The 21857-nt window shown below is 39.5% G+C and overlaps 2 protein-coding genes across 3 annotated transcripts in view; one reads left to right on the forward strand and one right to left on the reverse strand.

The window, feature by feature from the left end:
• Window positions 1-1787: 1787 nt before the first annotated feature.
• Window positions 1788-15402, reverse strand: lg16h6orf89 (linkage group 16 C6orf89 homolog). Of its 2 annotated transcripts, XM_061875437.1 has the most exons (8): window positions 15248-15402; window positions 9802-10010; window positions 5539-5704; window positions 4619-4767; window positions 4405-4556; window positions 4206-4341; window positions 4027-4150; window positions 1788-2015 (listed from the first exon to the last, which is right to left on the reverse strand). In XM_061875437.1, exons 1-8 carry the CDS (start codon window positions 15342-15344, stop codon window positions 1933-1935), a joined length of 1116 nt encoding a protein of 371 aa, XP_061731421.1. In that variant the 5' UTR covers window positions 15345-15402; the 3' UTR covers window positions 1788-1932. The 2 variants fall into 2 exon arrangements, with proteins under 2 accessions (XP_061731421.1, XP_061731418.1); XM_061875434.1 differs by having other exon boundaries at window positions 4206-4556.
• A 3614-nt stretch (window positions 15403-19016) lies between these two features.
• The window catches only part of nfs1 (NFS1 cysteine desulfurase), a 25548-nt gene continuing 22707 nt past the window's right edge, over window positions 19017-21857 (forward strand). The window contains exon 1 of the mRNA XM_061875439.1: window positions 19017-19364. Within this exon, the coding sequence (XP_061731423.1) occupies window positions 19259-19364 (106 nt within the window). The 5' untranslated portion in view covers window positions 19017-19258. The remainder of the gene's footprint in view (window positions 19365-21857) is intronic.

Raw genomic sequence — 21857 nt, forward strand, 5'->3', positions numbered from 1 at the left:
ATGTCATCATGCTAACGTTAGCCTGCTAACTAAGTTTTGTATTTCTTCTCGATTGCTTTGTAGGTCTCTATTTTAAGTTTTGTAAAGCTGGGATCGGGTTTATGCTCGCATAATAGCTATATTGTAGGTTTAAACCTAAAAAAACATATTTTGGTACTCGGGCTATCTTAGAAGAGTGTTAACTTTTCCTATTTCATCATGCTAATGTTAGCATGCTAACTAAGTTTAGTATTTATTCTCTATCTTAAATATTGTAAAGCTGGGATCGGGTTTATGCTCGCATAATAGCTATATTTGTAGATTTAAACTTAAGAAATCATATATTTTGATACTCTGGCTATCTTAGAAGCATGTTAACTTTTTCTATTTCATCATGCTAATGTTAACATGCTAACAAAGTTTCTGGATTGCTTTGTAAATCTCTATCTTACTAAGTGTTGTAAAGCTGGCCTCGGGTTTGTGCTCGCTTAATAGCTATATTTTTAGGTTCAAACTTAAGAAATCATATATTTTGATACATGGGCTATCTTATAAGCATGTTAACTTTTCCTATTACATCATGCTAATATTAGCATGCTAACTAAGTTTTGTATTTCTTCTCGATTGCTTTGTAGGTCTCTATTTTAAGTTTTGTAAAGCTGGGATCGGGTTTATGCTCACATAATAGCTATATTGTAGGTTTAAACCTAAAAAAACATATTTTGGTACTCGGGCTATCTTAGAAGCGTGTTAACTTTTTCTATTTCATCATGCTAATGTTAGCATGCTAACTAAGTTTTGTATTTATTCTCTTAAGTATTGTAAAGCTGGGATCGGGTTTATGCTCGCATAATAGCTATATTTGTAGATTTAAACTTAAGAAATCATATATTTTGATACTCTGGCTATCTTAGAAGCATGTTAACTTTTTCTATTTCGTCATGCTAACGTTAACATGCTAACAAAGTTTTTGTATTTCTTCTGGATTGCTTTATAAATCTCTATCTTACTAAGTGTTGTAAAGCTGGGCTCAGGTTTGTGCTCGCTTAATAGCTATATTTTTAGGTTTAAACTTAAGAAATCATATATTTTGATACTTGGGCTATCTTAGAAGCATGTTAACTTTTCCTATTACATCATGCTAACATTAGCATGCTAATAAAGTTTTTGTATTTCTTCTGGATTGCTTTATAAATCTCTATTTTACTAAGTGTTGTAAAGCTTGGATCGGGTTTGTGCTCGCTTAATATCCATATATCTGTAGGTTTAAACCGAAGAAATCATTTATTTTGATACTTGGGCTATCTTAGAAGCGTTTTAACTTTTTCTATTTCATCATGTTAGCATGCTAACTAAGTTTTGTATTTCTTTTCAATTGCTTTGTAAATCTCTATCCTAATTATTGTTAAGCTGGGATCGGGTTGAAGTTGCTCTACTGCTCTATTAGATTATTTAAAGGGAAATATTCCATCTAATGTCCTGACAGTATCGTCTGATCACAATAAAATTTAAAGAGGTATAAGAACACATAATGAACCTTTTTGAGTGTTTTTCACACAAATGCAGATGACGGTGGAGAACAAAACAAGTTATTTATCATGGTAATTAAAAGCTTGACATGGATGAATCATGCAGTATTCTACTGTGCGGACAATAAAACACAAAGGCCTTTTATAAAAGGCAGATGCATATTTGTGATTTATTCATTTTTAATATTTTTGGTCCCATGAGTCGTCTCCACCGACGACCACCAAGAGCAGCTTGGAACGTACATCCGACAAGATCAATAATTTACGAGAAGCAGCTTTTGTATTTTGTGCAACAGGTGAAAGTCTTCCATGTCCACGATGGCACATTGAGCGTGTTCAAACCCGACCAAAGTAACGTCCTCCTTGTAAGGCATCAGTGGGCGGAGCCTCCCAGTAGAGCGCCGCCAGAAAGTCCGCTCGAGCGTTAAAAGGTGGAGCCTTCGCACACGATGTTCTGACCTCGTCCGGGGAAGAGCTCCATCTGCCAGTAGCGAGGGTCGGCGTACACTGCGCGGGTGAAAGGTCAGAGGTGTACGGTCAGAATGATTTGAAGTGTGCTACACAAAATGAAGGTAACATTATTAATATCGCTCCCTATATGATCAGTGTCAGAATTTGGTCTGCATTGCCAGCGGTAAGTCGGACCCGTTCCCAGTGAGGGTTGGACTCTGCCAAGTCTGCTCTTTGTCACCGATTTATGGATAGAATTTCTAGGCGCAATCAGGCCGTTGAGAGGATGGGGTTTGGTGGATGCAGGATTAGGTCTCTGCTTTTTTGCAGATGATGTGGTCCTGATGGCTTCATCTGGCCAGGATCTTCAGCTCTCACTGGATCGTTTCGCAGCCAAGTGTGAAGCGACTGGGATAAGAATCAGCACCTCCGAGTCCGTGGTTCTCGCCAGGAAAAGGGTGGAGTGCCGTCTTTGGGTTGGGGAGGAAATCTTGCCCCAAGTGGAGGAGTTCAAGTACCTCGGAGTCTTGTTCACGAGTGAGGGTAGTGTGGATTGTGAAATCGAAAGGCGGATCGGTGCGGCGTCTTCAGTAATGCGGACGCTGTTTCGATCCATTGTGGTGAAAAAGGAGCTGAGCCGGAAGGCAAAGCTCTCAATTTACCATCCTCACCTAAGGTCATGAGCTTTGGGTTATGACCGAAAGGACAAGATCACAGGTACAAGCGGCCCAAATGAGTTTCCTCCGCCGTGTGGCGGGTCTCTCCCTAAGAGATAGGGTGAGAAGCTCAACCTAAAGCCACATTGAGAGGAGCCAGAATAGGTGGTTCGGGCATCTGGTCAGGATGCCACCCGAACGCCTCCCTAGGGAGGTGTTTCGGGCACGTCCAACCGGTAGGAGGCCACGGGGAAGACCCAGGACACGTTGGGAAGACTATCTCTCCCGGCTGGCCTGGGAATACCTCGGGATCCCCCGGGAAGAGCTGGGTAGAAGGAAGTCTGGGCTTCCCTGCTTAGGCTGCTGCCCCCGCGACCAGACCAAGGATAAGCGTGAGAAGATTGATGGATGGATGATTAATATCATTACTTTTGATAACATTAAAAAAGAATCCTCAAAACAGTCCACTACCTATAATATGGACTTTTTAAACATCAGATGATTATCTCCCAAAATGTTATAGGTTAATGAGGTCGTTACAGACAACAATCTTAACGTCAATGGTCCCAGTGAAACCTGGCTAAACCACATTGATTTTTCCCGCTTAACTAGGAATCTCCTCTAAACTATATGAGTGCACATTATGCCCGTCCCCTTAAAAGGGGTGGAGGGGTCGCACGAATATACAATGAAAACCTTAACCTTACCCCTAACCTAAGTAATAAATATAAATAATTGGAGGTGCTTACTATGAGGTCAGTCACACCACTATATTTCTACCTGGCTGTTATACACCGCCTCCCTGGGCCCTGTTCGGACTTTTATCAGTGAATTTTCGGAGTTTGTCGCTGATCGAGTGACGCACGCAGATAATATAATTAAAATGGGGGATTTTATCATCCATATGAATACCCCATCAGACCCTCTGTACGTGGCGCTATAGACTATATTTGATAGCCGTGGTCTTACACGCATCGCAACGGTAATACTATAGATCTAGTCCTTGTCACCACCTCCAAAGTTATGATAGTCCCGTACACTAAAGTAATGTCCAATCATTACCTTATAAAATTCGAAGTTCTGATTCATTGTCAACAAGCTACTAATAACATTAATGTTGTCACAACTCTGACTCTTGCTGGCCCACTGCCTTCGGTAATGGCGCCATTCCCAAATTATGTGGGGCTCTATCGATAACCTCACTAACAACTTTAACGATGCCCAATCTGCGGTCCCCTCTAAGGTTACTCGTTCCCATTGGGTTGAGTTTTTTTCTTGCCCTGATGTGGGATCTGAGCCAAAAATGTCGTTGTGGCTCGTGCAGCCCTTTGAGACACTTGTGATTAAAGGCAATATAAATAAACTTCGAGGTGTACGTATATCATATCCGGACAGAGGAGACACGAACTTACCCATGTCTCCAGGGTTGAGCCACAGGTTGAAGGAGCTGCAGTGTTTCTGGCAGCGTTGAACAGGAACCACTCGCACCGTGGGTAGCCCCTCCCCCACCACCAGCCAGCCCAAGACGGCCACGCCCTACAGAAACACACGTGACTACATGGAATCACCCATTGTCCACGGTCTCACTCACCCTGCTCTGGGACTTGCTGCTGTGAGTGACCAGGCAGCGCTGCAAGACGCTCCCGCCACTGTCCAGCAGAGGGCAGAGCTGCGCCTTGGGAAAGAGCCACCTCAGCACCTTCTCTCTGGCGGCCGAGCGGAACCTCCTGCAGCGAGGCGTGAGTGAGGATTTTTGATCATTGGGAAGCGTTCGCAGAGGGTCAGTGTACCAAAGCAAGGTGAAGTTGGCTGGTCCTTGCGGGAGGCCAGCACTCAGGTTCTGCCCGCCGTCGTCGTCTTCGAGCAGAACGGACACTGAATCTGAATGGGCCAAGTAGAGCTCCTCCAGCTGAGGCCGCGTGATGCTGAGGGACTGGCCGCCCTGCAGGATAGTCACCATGTGTGAATAGGAAGGTCTAGAAGGTGTACTGATGAACATCTGACCTTTAACAGGACTAGTTGTGGACCCCGACGCATGGTCACGGTCCCACTCAGGCTCTCTGGGACTTCCAGCACTGAGGAGATGACTGCGCAGCCAGAACAGTTGACCAAGTTCTGTCTGAGAGAACCTGCACTCCACCATTCATGGAAACCTGCACCAAAAGACAACTTGGTAGGAACACGGGTAAGTTCGAGTCTAGCACTTTCTTCACTTATGTCTCAAAGCTACAGGGAATGTTTCACCACTGATATTGGTTGAACGTGCACATCGCATCAGTCTTATTAGGGCCTGAGCACCACCTCTTCACCACAACAGACCGGTACAGCGGCTGCATCAAGCGGCCCCCATCCATCTGTCAATCTCGCGTTCCATTCTTCTCTCACTCGTGAACTTACTTGAACTCCTCCACTCGAGGCATAACTTCACTCCCATCTCGGAGGGTGCAGTTCCCCACTGAGAACCATGGCCTCACATTTGAAAGTCCCAGCAGCTTCACACTCAGTGAACGCTGACGGTCCCAGTCTGATGAAGCCACATCATCTAGCCACCAAACTGGAAACCCTCAACACCTTGACTATCCATAAAAATGATGAACATGACCGGTGAGAAAGGGCAGCCCTGACAAAGTCCAAGGTCCACTGTGAACATGTCTGACTTACTGCCGTCCATGCGAACCAGACTCCTGCTCTGATCGTACAGGGACAGAAGGGCCCATAGCAACAGGCCCCCTAACAGTTACCACGCTGGCCAGATAACGCAGGGTAACAAAACAATATGAGCTAAAAAAAAGTTAGCCTGCGAACACTACTATGCTAACTTGCTGCCCTTCTTCACAGAGCAACGTGAGTTTCTCTGGGTCTGACTGGAACGCCTACATTCAGACAGGTGTGAGCATTTACAGAGGGGGCGGGACCAGTCCTACCTTGCAGGTTGTATTTCTTGGCGATGGGCAAGGACAGCAGGCGCACGTGGCTGAGGGGCGACGACCAGTTGTAGGACCCTAAATGGACCAGACCCAACTGTGGGGAGCTCTGAGGGTACGAGAAGGCCAAGACCACGACCAGCAAGAAGCCCACTGCCAACGTAAACTACACACACACACACATACTGGATCAGGACTTGTGGGGACCACCCTTTCTACAGGTTGTGGAGGCATAAAAAAAATGAGGTCAAATGTCCACTGCCCAGTTAGCTCATACACGTCTTTAAAACTCTGGATTGATGAAGTCATGTGCTGATCGGTCTTACTGGGGACAACATTTAAATTGTTTTGTATAATCCACACAAATTTGTACGTGACTACTGAGGACCATTTACAAAAAAAAAAAGTTAAAATTAAATATGACATGATCCTCAGGATACAGCACTACAGCTGTCCTCTTATAGGAAGTTTCAAAGCTTAAATATCACTTGGCATCTTCAGAATGAATTTGGCTATCATTTAAAAAGGTTTCCCATACCGTCAGATGTCCCCTAAAGGTGACTGTGTAAACAGAGCAATGTCCCCATTAAGTCAGAATTGCCAGAACAAACACACACACAAACATACTGGTTATCAATTGGAATGGGGACCAAGTTTTTGATCATGACTTGTGGGGACCAGCCTTTCTGCAGGTTGTGGAGGCAAACAAAAAATGAGGTCAAATGTCCACTGGCCAGTTAGCTCATACACGTCTTTAAATCTCTGGATTGATGAAGTCATGTGCTGATCAGTCTGACTAATTAATAATTTTGCATAATCCACACAAATTTGTACGTGACTACTGAGGACCATTTAAAAGAAGAAAATAATAATAAAGTTCAAATTAAAAATGACATGATCCTCAATCATTTAAAAAGGTTTCCCTTTAGGGGACCTGTTTTTTGGTCCCCATACCGTCAGATGTCCCGTAAAGGTGACTCTGTAAACAGAGCCATGTCCCCATTAAGTCAGAATTGCCAGAACACACACACACACACACACACACACAAACATACTTGTTATCAATTGGAATGGGGACCAAGTTTTTGATCATGACTTGTGGGGACCAGCCTTTCTACAGGTTGTGGAGGCATAAAAAATGAGGTCAAATGTCCACTGCCCAGTTAGCTCATACATGTCTTTAAAACTCTGGATTGAGGAAGTCATGTGCTGATCAGTCTGACTAATTAATAATTTTGCATAATCCACACAAATTTGTACGTGACTACTGAGGACCATTTAAAAGAAGAAAATAATAATAAAGTTCAAATTAAATATGACATGATCCTCAATCATTTAAAAAGGTTTCCCTTTAGGGGACCTGTTTTTTGGTCCCCATACCGTCAGATGTCCCCTAAAGGTGACTGTGTAAACAGAGCCATGTCCCCATTAAGTCAGAATTGCCAGAACAAACAAACACACAAACATACTGGTTATCAATTGGAATGGGGACCAAGTTTTTGATCATGACTTGTGGGGACCAGCCTTTCTACAGGTTGTGGAGGCAAACAAAAAATGAGGTCAAATGTCCACTGCCCAGTTAGCTCATACACGTCTTTAAATCTCTGGATTGATGAAGTCATGTGCTGATCAGTCTGACTAGGGACCCTGGGGAAAGAGTTAATATGGTTCATGGGGACTAAATTTCAATAATTTTGCATAATTGACACAAATGTATTCGTGACTACTGAGGACCATTTAAAAGAAAAGAAAAATAATAATAAAGTTCAAATTAAATATGACATGATCCTCAATCATTTAAAAAGGTTTCCCTTTAGGGGACCTGTTTTTTGGTCCCCATGCCGTCAGAGGTCCCCTAAAGGTGACTGTGTAAACAGAGCCATGTCCCCATTAAGTCAGAATTGCCAGAACACACACACACACACACTGAGAGTCAGGATAGTGTCACATAAGAAAATAGTACCAGAAAGATATGTGATATAAAGCCATACCTCCAGTAATGGATTTTATTTGACCTAAAGAGGTTTCCTAGGTTTACACCAAATGTTTCATTTTCACAAGCAATGTATTTATTATAAACATTAAAAGTATCCTCAATTGTGGTGACCGAAAGGGTCTCAGTCATTAAAGTGTTAAAAAGAAGTTATATATTTGTTTACTTTCGACGCTTCAATATTTATTCACTTTAAAGGATAAATTGAAACATTATTTTTTATGTTTTATACCTTTTATGAAAAAACACAAAATATGCAATGTTTTCCCCCCGCCAAAAAATTGAAAGTTCAATATTTGATAAGTAAATAGGTAAGTAATTCAGCTTTTAATTTATGATCGTTTTGGAGCAACAACTGTTCAGACTAAAAAGGTCTCTGGTATCCTAAAGGCACAACTCCCATACAAGTGTTAAAATAGCTCATACATCAATATTACTTGACTTTCAACACTTAAATCTCCTAATTAACTTCAGCTCTAAGGTTTTATGTGTTATGTCCTTTATGTCAAGTATACCTTGTTATACTTATATGGCAACACACAAAATATGCAGTATTTTCACTGTAAAAATTGAATATTTGATGTGTTTATGCTAAACCCAAAAGCAGTGAAGTTGTCACGTTGTGTAAATGGTAAATAAAAAGAGAATACAATGATTTGCAAATCCTTTTCAACTTATATTCAATTGACTAGACTGCAAAGACAAGATATTTAATATCCACACTGAGAAACTTCTTGTTTTATTTTGCAGATAATCATGAACTTAGAATTTAATGGCAGCAACACATTGCAAAAAAGTAGTCACAGAGGCATTTTTACCAGTGTGTTACATGGCCTTTCCTTTTAACAACACTCAGTAAAGGTTTGGGAACTGAGGAGACACATTTTTGAAGTAGAATTCTTTCCCATTCTTGCTTGATGTACAGCTTAAGTTGTTCAACAGTCTCCCTTTTCATATTTTAGCCTTCATAATGCACCATTCATTTTCAAATTTAGGACCACAGGCAGGCCAGTCTAGTACCGGCACTCTTTTACTATGAAGCCACGCTGTTGTAACACGTGGCTTGGCATCGTTTTGCTGAAATAAGCAGGGGCGTCCATGATAACAATATGTCGCTCCAAAACCTGTATGTACCTTTCAGCATTAATGGTGCCTTCACAGATGTGTAAGTTACCCATGCCTTGGTCACTAATACACCCCCATACCATCACACATGCTGCCTTTTACACTTTGCGCCTAGAACAATCTGGATGATTCTTTTCCTCTTCTTTCCGGAGGACACGACGTCCACAGTTTCTAAAAACAATTTGAAATGTGAACTCGGCAGACGGCAGAACACTTTTCCACTTTGCATCAGGTCATCTTAGAGGAGCTCGGGCCCAGCAAAGCCGGCAGTCTTTCTGGATGTTGTTGATAAATGGCTTTGGCTTTGCATAGTAGAGTTTTAACTTTCATTTATAGATGTAGCGACTAACTGTAGTTACTGAAATTGGTTTTCTAAAGTGTTCCTGAGTCCATGTGGTGATATCCTTTACACACTGATGTCGCTGTTTGATGCAGTACCGCCTGAGGGATCGAAGGTCCGTAATATCATCACTTACGTGCAGTGATTTCTCCAGATTCTCTGAACCTTTTGATGATATCACGGACCGTCGATGGTGAAATCCCTAAATTCCTTGCAATAATAGCTCGTTGAGAAATGTTGCTCTTAAACTGTTGGACAATTTGTTCCCAATTAGCTTGTTCACCAGTGGGATGTTCCAAATAAGGGTTTGATGAGCATTCCTCAATGTTTTCATTCTTTTTTGCCACTTGTGCCAGCTTTTTTGAAACATGTTGCAGGCATCAAATTTCAAATCAGCTAATATTTGCAAAAAATATCAAAGTTTCTCAGTGTGAACATGAAATATCTTGTCTTTGCAGTCTATTCAATTGAATATAAGTCGACTAGGATTATCAAATCATTGTATTCTCTTTTTATTTACCATTTACACAACATGACAACTTCTCTGCTTTTGGAGTTTGGTTATTATTTGACTTTTTAATGCCCTTTTTTGTCAAGTAAAACCTTGTTATACTTAAATGGCAACACACAAAATAAACAGTATTTTCCATGTAAAAGTAGAATATTTCATGTGAAATAATTAGAGCCTTGAATAGTTCTATCATTATTACACCCGTTTGCTCTTTTAAGCCAGGTTTTATGTTTTTTTTGTAACAGTATTTCTTCATTTTTGGACATCCCCTGGTTTAGGCCATCCCGTCCTAACCTTGAGGGTGGCCCTGAGGATGGGGAACTGAGGCGGCTCCCTCCTGGGCTCGTTGCTTTCCAGCATCCGCTTGATGAAGCGCTCGATCTCCCGCTCCGACATCCCGTAGCGGTAGCCTGACTGGCGCAGGATGTCGATGCTCTCTGACAGCTTGTCGTAGATGCAGGGCTCGCTCATCGTCGTCCCCATGACAGCAGCGATGGCGGCGGCTGCAGCGTCAAAACAGATAAGGTCACATGACCGACTACTCTGGGAAGTCGCCACTGATTAACATGCAATGTTTTGATTGTGCTTATAGGACATCGGTATATATTGTGTTAAGACACATAATATAAATATAGAAAATGCATTTGTTAAAACGTTAAACCCATACTATATATATATATATATATATATATATATATATATATATATATATATATATATATATATATATATATGTGTATATATATGTATGTGTGTGTGTATACATATACACATACATATTTATATACACATACATATTTATATTTATACGTATATACACATATTTATATACATATTTATATATACATATACATATTTATATATATACATATATACACATACATATATACATAAATATATATACATATATATATATACACATACAGATATATGAATATATACACATACATATTTATATATGTATATATATATACACAGTATATACATACATACATACATATATATACACATACATATATATACACATACACATATATATATATATATATATATATATATATATATATATATATATATATATATATATATATATATATATATATATATATATATATATATATATACACATATACTAACCCCGTTTCCATATGAGTTGGGAAATTGTGTTAGATGTAAATATAAACAGAATACAATGATTTGCAAATCCTTTTCAAGCCATATTCAGTTGAATATGCTACAAAGACAACATATTTGATGTTCAAACTGATAAGCATTTTTTTTTTGCAAATAATCATTAACTTTAGAATTTGATGCCGGCAACACGTGACAAAGAAGTTGGGAAAGGTGGCAATAAATACTGATAAAGTTGAGGAATTCTCATCAAACACTTATTTGGAACATCCCACAGGTGTGCAGGCTAATTGGGAACAGGTGGGTGCCATGATTGGGTATAAAAGCAGCTTCCATGAAATGCTCAGTCTTTCACAATAAAGGGCGGGGCGAGGGTCACCACTTTGTAAGCAAATTGGCGAATAGTTTTAGAACAACATTTCTCAACGAGCTATTGCAAGGAATTTTGGAATTTCACCATCTACGGTCCGTAAAATCATCAAAAGGTTCAGAGAAACTTGAGAAATCACTGCACGTAAGCGATGATATAACAGACCTTCGCTCCCTCAGGCGGTACTGCATCAAAAAGCGACACCAGTGTGTAAAGGATATCACCACAAGGGCTCAGGAACACTTCAGAAAACCACTTTCAGTAACTACAGTTGGTTGCTACATCTGTAAGTGCAAGTTAAAACTCTACTATGCAAAGCAAAAGCCATTGATCAACGACACCAAGGAACGCCGCCCGAGCTCATCTAAGATGGACTGATGCAAAGTGGAAAACTGTTCTGTGGTCTGACGAGTCCACATTTCAAATAGTTTTTTGGAAACAATGAACGTCGTGTCCTCCGGAACAAAGAGGAAAATAACCATCAGGACTGTTCTAGGTGCAAAGTGTAAAAGCCAGCATGTGTGATGGTATGGGGGTGTATTAGTGCCCAAGGCATGGGTAACTTACATATATGTGAAGGCACCGTTAATGCTGAAAGGTACGTACAGGTTTTGGAACAACATATGTTGTCATCCAAGCAACGTTATCATGGACGCCCCTGCTTATTTCAGCAAGACAATGCCAAGTCACTTGTTACAACAGTGTAGCTTCATAGTAAAAGAGAGCGGGTACTAGACTGGCCTGCCTGTAGTCCAGACCTGTCTCTCATGGAAAATGTGTGGCGCATTATTAAGCCTAAAATACAACAATGGAGACCCCGGACTGTTGAAGGACTGAAGCTCTACATAAAACAAGAATGGGAAAGAATTCCACTTTCAAAGCTTCAACAATTAGTTTCCTCAGTTCCCAAGTGTTGTTAAAAGAAAAGGTGATGTAACACAGTGGTGAACATGCCCTTTCCCAACTGCTTTGGCATGTGTTGCAGCCATGAAATTCTAAGCTAATTATTATTTGCAAAATAAAGTTTGAGTTTGAACATCAAATATGTTGTCTTTGTAACATATTCAACTGAATATGGGTTGAAAAGGATTTGCAAATCATTGTATTCTGTTTATATTTACATCTAACACAATTTCCCAACTCATTTGGAAACGGGGTTTTTATATATATATATATATATATATATATATATATATATATATATATATATATATAAAATGTATGTATGTGCCAATCGCATAAGAGTATCAATCGTCATGTTTGGTTGAGCCATCTCGCGGTCTTGCTGTTGATTCTCTGTTAGTTTTTTTCAACCACTGTGCCGTGGGAGAGTATCTAGTATCACCTATTTGGGTTAAAAATATTTTTTTGCAAACCAGTAATTATAGCCCGCAAATGATGTGTTGTTGTTGAGTGTTGAGTTGTGTTTTGTTTACTTTGCAACCGGTTCAGTGTTAGTTTCGTTTTGCATAGCCATACTTTCAGTGCCCCTCCCAAAAATCTCCTGGGGCAACCATTCTTCCAAATCTCTCCCGAACCCACCAGGACAACAATATTGGGGGCGTGACCTTAGCGTCCTCTCTCACCTGAAAAGGAGACTATTATATATATGTCTCCATTATCCATAGGGTTATCTATAACCCATAAAGTAGGCGGGCACAGAGCTATTTCCCAGGCACGTTAATAAAGTATCACACAACATCCAGATTCCCCATCATGCATTGCTTCAAAACTAGGGCAAGTAGTAATGTCCAAAAACATAAAATTCCCCATCATGCATTGCTTCAAAACTACGGCAAGTAGTAATGTCCAAAAACATAACAAGACGAGTAAGGGACGACTTGTAATAAATAAATAAATGATAAATGGGTTGTACTTGTATAGCGCTTTTCTACCTTCAAGGTACTCAAAGCGCTTTGACACTACTTCCACATTTACCCATTCACACACACATTCACACACTGATGGAGGGAGCTGCCATGCAAGGCGCCAACCAGCACCCATCAGGAGCAAGGGTGAAGTGTCTTGCTCAGGACACAACGGACGTGACGAGGTTGGTACTAGGTGGGATTTGAACCAGGGACCCTCGGGTTGCGCACGGCCACTCTCCCACTGCGCCACGCCATCCCTAGTAAAAAGAAGTATGCTTGCAAGTTTCCAAAATAATTGTAAAAAAAAATCATTTCAGTTCATCCAGCACAGCTCGTAGGGGAAGGGTTATGCTGCCGGGAAATTTTGTAGATCAAACTTCTAAATTGAACATGGTGGCTGGACAGATATGAACGGATTATTATGTAAGAAATACTTAAAAATATATACACACACACCCCACTTAAACACCCCCATCTCTCAAATTCAGAGGTTTCAAGGTGGGCGGACGCAATCCTTCTCTGTGTGGACATTGTCGATTGTCATGTCATGTTCGGGTGTACTTTGTGGACGCCGTCTGCTACTCCACCGTAAGTCTTTGCTGTCGTCCAGCATTTTTGTGTTTTTCTTTACTTTTCAGCCCGTTCAGTGTTAGTTCCGGTTTGCATAGCCATGCCTAAGCATCAATACCTTTTCAACAAGCTATCCATACACTTAGGTAAAACGGAATCCATCCTATTTGGGTCCCATATCAAACTTAAGAAGGTCAGTGACTTGACTATAAAAGTGGGTGACATTGTTATCACCAGGAAGGATGAGATCACCTACCTAGGTTCCATTCTAGAGGCTAATCTTTCCTGTGATAAAATGGCAACCAAGGTGATCAAAAAGGTCAACCAAAGAACGAGATTCCTCTACTGAATCTCCTCTCTGGTCAACAAAAGCACCTTGAGGATTCTAGCGGGAACTCTCATTCAACCCTTCTTCGATGACGCTTGCACCTCCTGGTACCCCAGCACCTCCAAAACCCTCAAATCTAGACTCCAAACATCCCAGAATAAGCTAGTCCGGTTACTTTTAGACCTCCACCCCAGATCACACCTCAATCCAACCCACTTCTCCAAAGTGAGCTGGCTCAGGGTGGAGGACAGAGTCAAACAACTTGCACTGAGCCTGGTCTATAAAATCCACTACACCTCCTTGATAATGAAGTACATGTCAAACTACTTCAAACCACGTTAAACCCAGATTTCGATCTAACAAAGGTCTTAACTCATTCTCTTTCTATGCCACATCAATGTGGAATGCACTCCCAACAGGTATAAAAGTAAGTGCATCTCTATATTCCTTCAAAAGCGCTCTAAAACAACACCTCCAGGCAACTTCAACACTTTACTAATACCCTCCTCCATTCACATCCCATCTCCCCGGATTATAAACAACTCAAATGTACTTCTAATGTATATACTTGTTCTTATGCTATGTGAACTCTGCTGGCTGTACATATCCTACTAAATAAGACCTACACTGTTTCAATGCAATTGTTGATGACTGAAGTTCTGATATCAACCAAAGCTCCTCATTGATTGTAAATAATGTAAATAATTCAATGTACATACTATGATGATTAACTTGTGTGATGACTGTATTATGTTGATAGTATATATTTTTACCATGAATTGATTAACGTGGACCCCGACTTAAACAAGTTGAAAAACTTATTGGGGTGTTACCATTTAGTGGTCAATTGTACGGAATATGTACTGAACTGTGCAATCTACTAATAAAAGTATCAATCTACTAATAAAGTATCAATTCTTAGCGGCACTCGCCTTTTGTTTATTTTTGGTTCAAGCATAAGATACCTTTTTTTTTTACCTGCACCCTGCCTCCCGCTGTTTCCTACATCTACAAAGCAATTGGCTACCGGCTGCCACCTGCTGATATGTAGGAGTATTACACGGTTACCATGAATTGATTAACGTGGACCCCGACTTAAACAAGTTGAAAAACTTATTGGGGTGTTACCATTTAGTGGTCAATTGTACGGAATATGTACTGTACTGTGCAATCTACTAATAAAAGTATCAATCAATCAATCAATACTCTGCCGAGCTCCAGACAGCACCGACACTCAACAACAACACATTATTTACGGATTAATAATTACTTGTGTGCAAATAGGTGAAATGACGTCATCTCCCACAGCACACCTGACTGTATCTCGCGGCGCACTAGTGAGCCGCGGCACAGTGGTTGGAAAAGACTGCTTTATTGGACTGTGTAAAATATGAAATGATGTTTCTGAAATGTTATCTTAATCACGCCATTTACGTCGCTGTTGGTAAGACAGAAGACGGCTCAGCTCACCTGGGAGGCAAAAACAAGGACCTTGACGACGGCGTCTTCGCTCAAAGGTGAATGTAATGGATGTGTTTATCGCGACATGCAGGACAGTAAAAGGCATAACCACAAATGTACCGGAAGCCGGCTCTTCTTCCCCATCTGACGGTTTCCGGTTCCGCTATTGCCACCAACTGGTCGCCGTGGGGAAAAAAAGGACAAGTTAAAGTTGAATCTGTTATTTATTTATTTGATAATTAGCAGTTTGCAGTTAAAATAATATCCATCACTTAAATTATTTTTTATTGAACAACAAACATTTATAATTCACACAAAAGTCAAGGGACTTTTTTTTTTTGAAATTAATTTTAAGCTTATTTTTCCAAAAATAATTACATTTCCAATTTTTCCCGACTATGTCCCCTATTTAAAAAAATATATATATTGAACAAAAAACATACATTTATAATTCACGCAGAAGTCAAGGCACTTTCAACACCAGGGAAAGAAAACAAAAGCAAATAGAGTATCAATCAATCAATCAATCAATGTTTACTTATATAGCCCTAAATCACTAGTGTCTCAAAGGGCTGCACAAACCACCACGACATCCTCGGTAGGCCCACATAAGGGCAAGGAAAACTCACACCCAGTGGGACGTCGGTGACAATGATGACTATGAGAACCTTGGAGAGGAGGAAAGCATTGGATGTCGAGCGGGTCTAACATGAAACTGTGAAAGTTCAATCCATAATGGATCCAACACAGTCGCGAGAGTCCAGTCCAAAGCGGATCCAACACAGCAGCGAGAGTCCCGTTCACACCGGAGCCGGCAGGAAACCATCCCAAGCGGAGGCGGATCAGCAGTAATAATACTAAAAGATATGGGAAAAAAGACAAAAAGGTCTACCTAAACCACTTTAAATATTTTTAACAAGGATATCAAGGATATTTAAGAGCTTTTGCACTTTTAATCATTCTCCAAGAGTTGATTGGTAATTGTAACTCATTATTAGCCAATTACAAAATCTAGGCCTTACTTTTATGTAGAAGGGATATATATATATATATATATATATATATATATATACAGTGGGGCAAAAACGTATTTAGTCAGCCAGCGATTGTGCAAGTTCTCCCACTTAAAATGATGACAGAGGTCTGTAATTTTCATCATAGGTACACTTCAACTGTGAGAGGCAGAATGTGAAAAAAAAATCCAGGAATTCACATTTTAGGAATTTTAAATAATTTCTTTTTAAATTGTGGTGGAAAATAAGTATTTGGTCAACCATTCAAAACTCTCAGTGATAGGAGGTTTCGGCTCAAAATCTCACGATACATGGCCCCATTCATTCTTTCCTTAACACGGATCAATCGTCCTGTCCCCTTGGCGGAAAAACAGCCCCAAAGCATGATGTTTCCACCCCCATGCTTCACAGTAGGTATGGTGTTCTTGGGATGCAACTCAGTATTCTTCTTCCTTCAAACACGACGAGTTGAGTTTATACCAAAAAGTTCTATTTTGGTTTCATCTGACCACATGACATTCTCCCATGTGCTCTCTGGCAGACTTCAGACAGGCCTGGACATGCACTGGCTTAAGCAGGGGGACACGTCTGGCACTGCAGGGTTTGATTCCCTGTCGGCGTAGTGTGTTACTGATGGTAACCTTTGTTACTTTGGTGCCAGCTATCTGCAGGTCATTCACCAGGTCCCCCTGTGTGGTTCCGGGATTTTTGTATGTATGTATGTATGTATATATATATATATATATATATATGTGTGTATATGTATGTATGTATGTATATATATATATATATATATATATATATATATGCGTATATGTATATATATATGTGTGAATGTATATGTATATATACATATAAACAGTTTATCTTCAATTTTGACTCTTTCAAATTAAAAATTCAACCGAAAAAAATGAAGAGAAAAACTAACCAATTCCAATCTCTTTGAAAAAATTAAAAAAATAATTTATGGAACATCATTAGTAATTCTTCTTGTTTAAGATTAATTCTAGAATTTTGATGACTTGTTTTGAATAGGTTAAAATCCACTTCGATAAAAGATTTAAATTTGATTCTACAGATTTTCTAGATTTGCCAGAATATTTTTATTTTATTTTAATCATTATAGGTTTGAAGAAATATTTCACAAATATTCTTCGTCGAAAAAACGGAAGATAAAATGAAGAATTAAATTAAAATGCATGTATTATTATTTACAATAAAAAAATAAATGTACTTGAACATTGATTTAAATCGTCAGGAAACAAGAGGAAGGAATTTAAAAGGTAAAAAGGTATATGTGTTTAAAAACCCTAAAATCATTTTTAAGGTTGTATTTTTTCTCTAAAATTATCTTTCTGAAAGTTATAAGAAGCAAAGTAGAAAAAAAAAAGAATTTATTTAAACAAGTGAAGACCAAGTCTTTAAAATATTTTCTTGGATTTTCAAATTCTATTTGAGTTTTGTCTCTCTTATAATTAAAAATGTCCAGCAAAGCGAGACCAGCTTGCTAGTAAATAAAAATAAAAAATAAAAAATTGGACGCAGCTCACTGGTAAGTGCTGCTATTTTAGCTATTTTTAGAACAGGCCAGCGGGCGACTCATCTGGTCCTTACGGGCGACCTGGTGCCCGCGGGCACTGCATTGGTGACCCCTGATATATACTATATGTGGTTTATATATATTTATATGTGCTTATATATAATTATACGTGGTTTATATGTATTTATATATATATATATATATATATTGTTATAGTGTGTATATATTTTTCTCATTCTGTTTTGCACACTCTTGGAATCGTGTCATGTACAGCAGTGGTCCCCAACCGCCCAATTGGTACCGGGCCGCAGAAGAATTTTTTATTAATTTTTATACAAAAAAAAATAAATAAATAAAAAACATTTTTATTTTTTATTTTTATTTTTTTAGGAAATCAACTTAAAAAACACAATATACACTTACAATTAGTGCAACAACCACAAAAACCTTCCTTTTTCATGACAAAAACGTCCCTTTTTCATGACAATGAAAAAAAAAAAAAAAAAAAAAAGTACCTTCCCCTTCCCCCCCACCCGGGCCGCGGGACAAATTATTAAGCGTTGACTTGTCCGTGGATACAAAAAGGTTGGGGACCACTGATGTACAGTGTATATAGTGTATATATAAAAGCGGAAATGGTGACACGTTGTGGTGGAGTGGAGTTGAATGAATGAATGAAATAAGTTTATTTCGGTCATATAATCAATCAAATCAAATCAATCAACCATTGTGTGTGATCAGTTTTACAGTACATGTTATATGTATACAATAATGCACATTTACACATAAAAGAAAAGAAAAAGAATGACCAAAAAAGGAATAGGCTGAAGCCAAAGCTTATATTTGCCTATCCTATACCTTCACAGAAAATTAGATTGCCTGGAACATCAACATAAAAAAATAAATAAATCAAAAATCTGAAAACAAACGCAATAAAATGGTCCTCGTGTAAAACTGCAGCCTCTGTGTTTGTTATCTTGTAGTTTTATACTGTATAGGCGACATATATAAACCCTCGTTTACATAATTATTTCTCAATTGTTTGTAAATGTCGCAATTTATAAATAAAGGTTTGCAAAATAAAATCGTACAAAACAATGCTTTTTATACGCAAAACCGTAAATAAAGTCCCATCAACGCATCATGACTCTTCTAAAACTGACAATGACCAAAAATACTCTTTTATAACGCAGTCTACATTGGGAGGCTTTTGTTTTGAAATTCTACACCGGAAATCCCTTACACAAGCATGTGTGGAGAAAGGATGTCATAACCGAACCCGGCTGTGAAGTGTCAGCCACGTTTATACGTAACTCTGCTTATCAAATACCAAATACCTGCTTTTCCACGCAGCCTAAACGGAGACAACTGGCTTAAAAACAGCGCGTGGAAGATAGTGTTCATAGTCCAGAAGTCCACGGTGGTTTGTTCGGGTGTCTCCAGGTGAAACTCCGCCCGCCGTCTCAGATGTTCTCCTCCGGCAGGACCGCGTCCTCCCGCCTTTGCTGGCCGCTGCCGAGGCTCCCTCTCCGGCCGAGCTCGGGGCAGAGAGCCGCCAGCACTCTCCGGAAAGGTAACCGCCGCTAGCTCGATGCTAACTCCAAGTGACGCAGTTGAAAGTCAAAGACTTGAGGAGCCAAATGCTAACAATAACAACATGTGAGATTACAACAACCGCACTTTGTTATTGTTAGAGTTTATACATTGCATTTATACATATTTACACATAATAGTCCTGCATCAAAATGTTGTTGTCAATATCATGTTTGCACTGGCTGGATCATTTTGATAGACTTTGATGTGTTGCATTCAGGTGAAATGGGAATAAACACAACATATAGACTTAGACAATCTTTTAAGTCAATATGTTGTGTTTCTTCTCATTTGACCTGAATGCAACACTTGGAATAGGAGCAGTGGCAGAAATACAGTACAATAGTAGGTCAAATACTAATAATGAAAGTGAAAATAAAGTTGTCTTGTACTTGTTTTCATACTGCAATATTAATGTTGGCTCAATGCAGTGCTTTTCAACCACCGTGCCGCAGTCGGGTGTGCCGTGGGAGATTATGTCATTCCACATGTTTGGGTTTAACATTATTTTCAAACTCAACCCCATGGGATGGCAATGAGAAACCTTGGAGAGGACCGCAGGGGTGAGAGTCCAGTCCATAGTGGATCTAGCATAATAGTGAGAGTCCAGTCCATAGTGGATCCAACATAATAGTGAGAGTCCAGTGCGTAGTGGATCTAACATAATAGTGAAAGTCCAGTCCATAGTGGATCTAACACAATAGTGAGAGTCCAGTCCATAGTGGATCTAACATAATAGTGAGAGTCCAATCCATTGTGGATCTAACATAATAGTGAAAGTCCAGTCCATTGTGGATCCAACATAATAGTGAGAGTCCAGTCCATAGTGGATCCAACATAATAGTGAGAGTCCAGTCCATAGTGGATCCAACATAATAGTGAGAATCCAGTCCATAGTGGATCCAACATAATAGTGAGAGTCCAGTCCATAGTGGATCTAACATAATATTGAGAGTCCAGTACATAGTGGATCCAACATAATAGTGAGAGTCCAGTCCATAGAAGATCCAACATAATAGTGAGAGTCCAGTCCATAGTGGAGCTAACATAACATTGTGAGAGTCCAGTCCATAGTGGATCTAACATAATAGTGAGAGTCCAGTCCATAGTGGATCTAACATAATAGTGAGAGTCCAGTCCATAGAAGATCTAACATAATAGTGAGAGTCCAGTCCATAATGGATCTAACATATTATTTTGAGAGTCCAGTTCATAGTGGATCTAACATAATATTGTGAGAGTCCAGTCCATAGTGGATCCAACATAATATTGTGAGAGTCCAGTCCATAGTGGATCTAACATAATAGTGAGAGTCCAGTCCATAGTGGATCCAACATAATAGTGAGAGTCCAGTCCATAGTGGATCTAACATAATAGTGAGAGTCCAGTCCATAGTGGATCTAACATAATAGTGACAGTCCAGTCCATAGTGGATCTAACATAATATTGTGAGTCCACTCCATAGTGGATCTAACATAATATTGTGAGTCCAGTCCATAGTGGATCCAACATAATAGTGAGAGTTCAGTCCATAGTGGATCTAACATAATAGTGGGAGTCTATTCTATAGTGGATTCAACATAATAGTGAGAGTCCAGTCCATAGTGGATCTAACATATTATTGTGAGAGTCCAGTCCATTGTGGATCTAACATAATAGTGAGAGTCCAATCTATTGTGGATCTAACATAATAATGTGAGAGTCCAGTCCATAGTGGATCTAGTATAATATTGTGAGAGTCCAGTCCATAGTGGATCTAACATAATAGTGAGAGTCCAGTCCATAGAAGATCTAACATAATAGTGAGATTCCAGTCCATAGTGGATCTAACATATTATTTTGAGAGTCTAGTCCATAGTGGATCTAACATAATAGTGAGAATCCAATCCATTGTGGATCTAACATAATATTGTGAGTCCAGTCCATAGTGGATCTAACATAATATTGTGAGAGTCCAGTCCATAGTGGATCTAACATAATAGTGAGAGTCCAATCCATTGTGGATCTAACATAATATTGTGAGTCCAGTCCGTAGTGGATCTAACATATTATTGTGAGAGTCCAGTCCATAGTGGATCCATAGTGGATCTAACATAATAGTGAGAGTCCAGTCCATAGTGGATCCAACATAATAGTGAGAGTCCAGTCCATAGTGGATCTAACATAATAGTGTGAGAGTCCAGTCCATAGTGGGTCTAACATATTATTTTGAGAGTCCAGTCCATAGTGGATCTAACATAATATTGCGAGAGTCCAGTCCATAGTGGATCTAACATAATAGTGAGAGTCCAATCCATAGTGGATCTAACATAATATTGTGAGAGTCCAGTCCATAGTGGATCTAACATAATAGTGAGAGTCCAATCCATAGTGGATCTAACATAATATTGTGAGTCCAGTCCATAGTGGATCTAACATATTATTGTGAGAGTCCAGTCCATAGTGGATCTAACATAATAGTGAGAGTCCAGTC

Source organism: Nerophis ophidion, linkage group LG16 (genome assembly GCF_033978795.1).
Source record: "Nerophis ophidion isolate RoL-2023_Sa linkage group LG16, RoL_Noph_v1.0, whole genome shotgun sequence".
Lineage (NCBI taxonomy): Eukaryota > Metazoa > Chordata > Actinopteri > Syngnathiformes > Syngnathidae > Nerophis > Nerophis ophidion.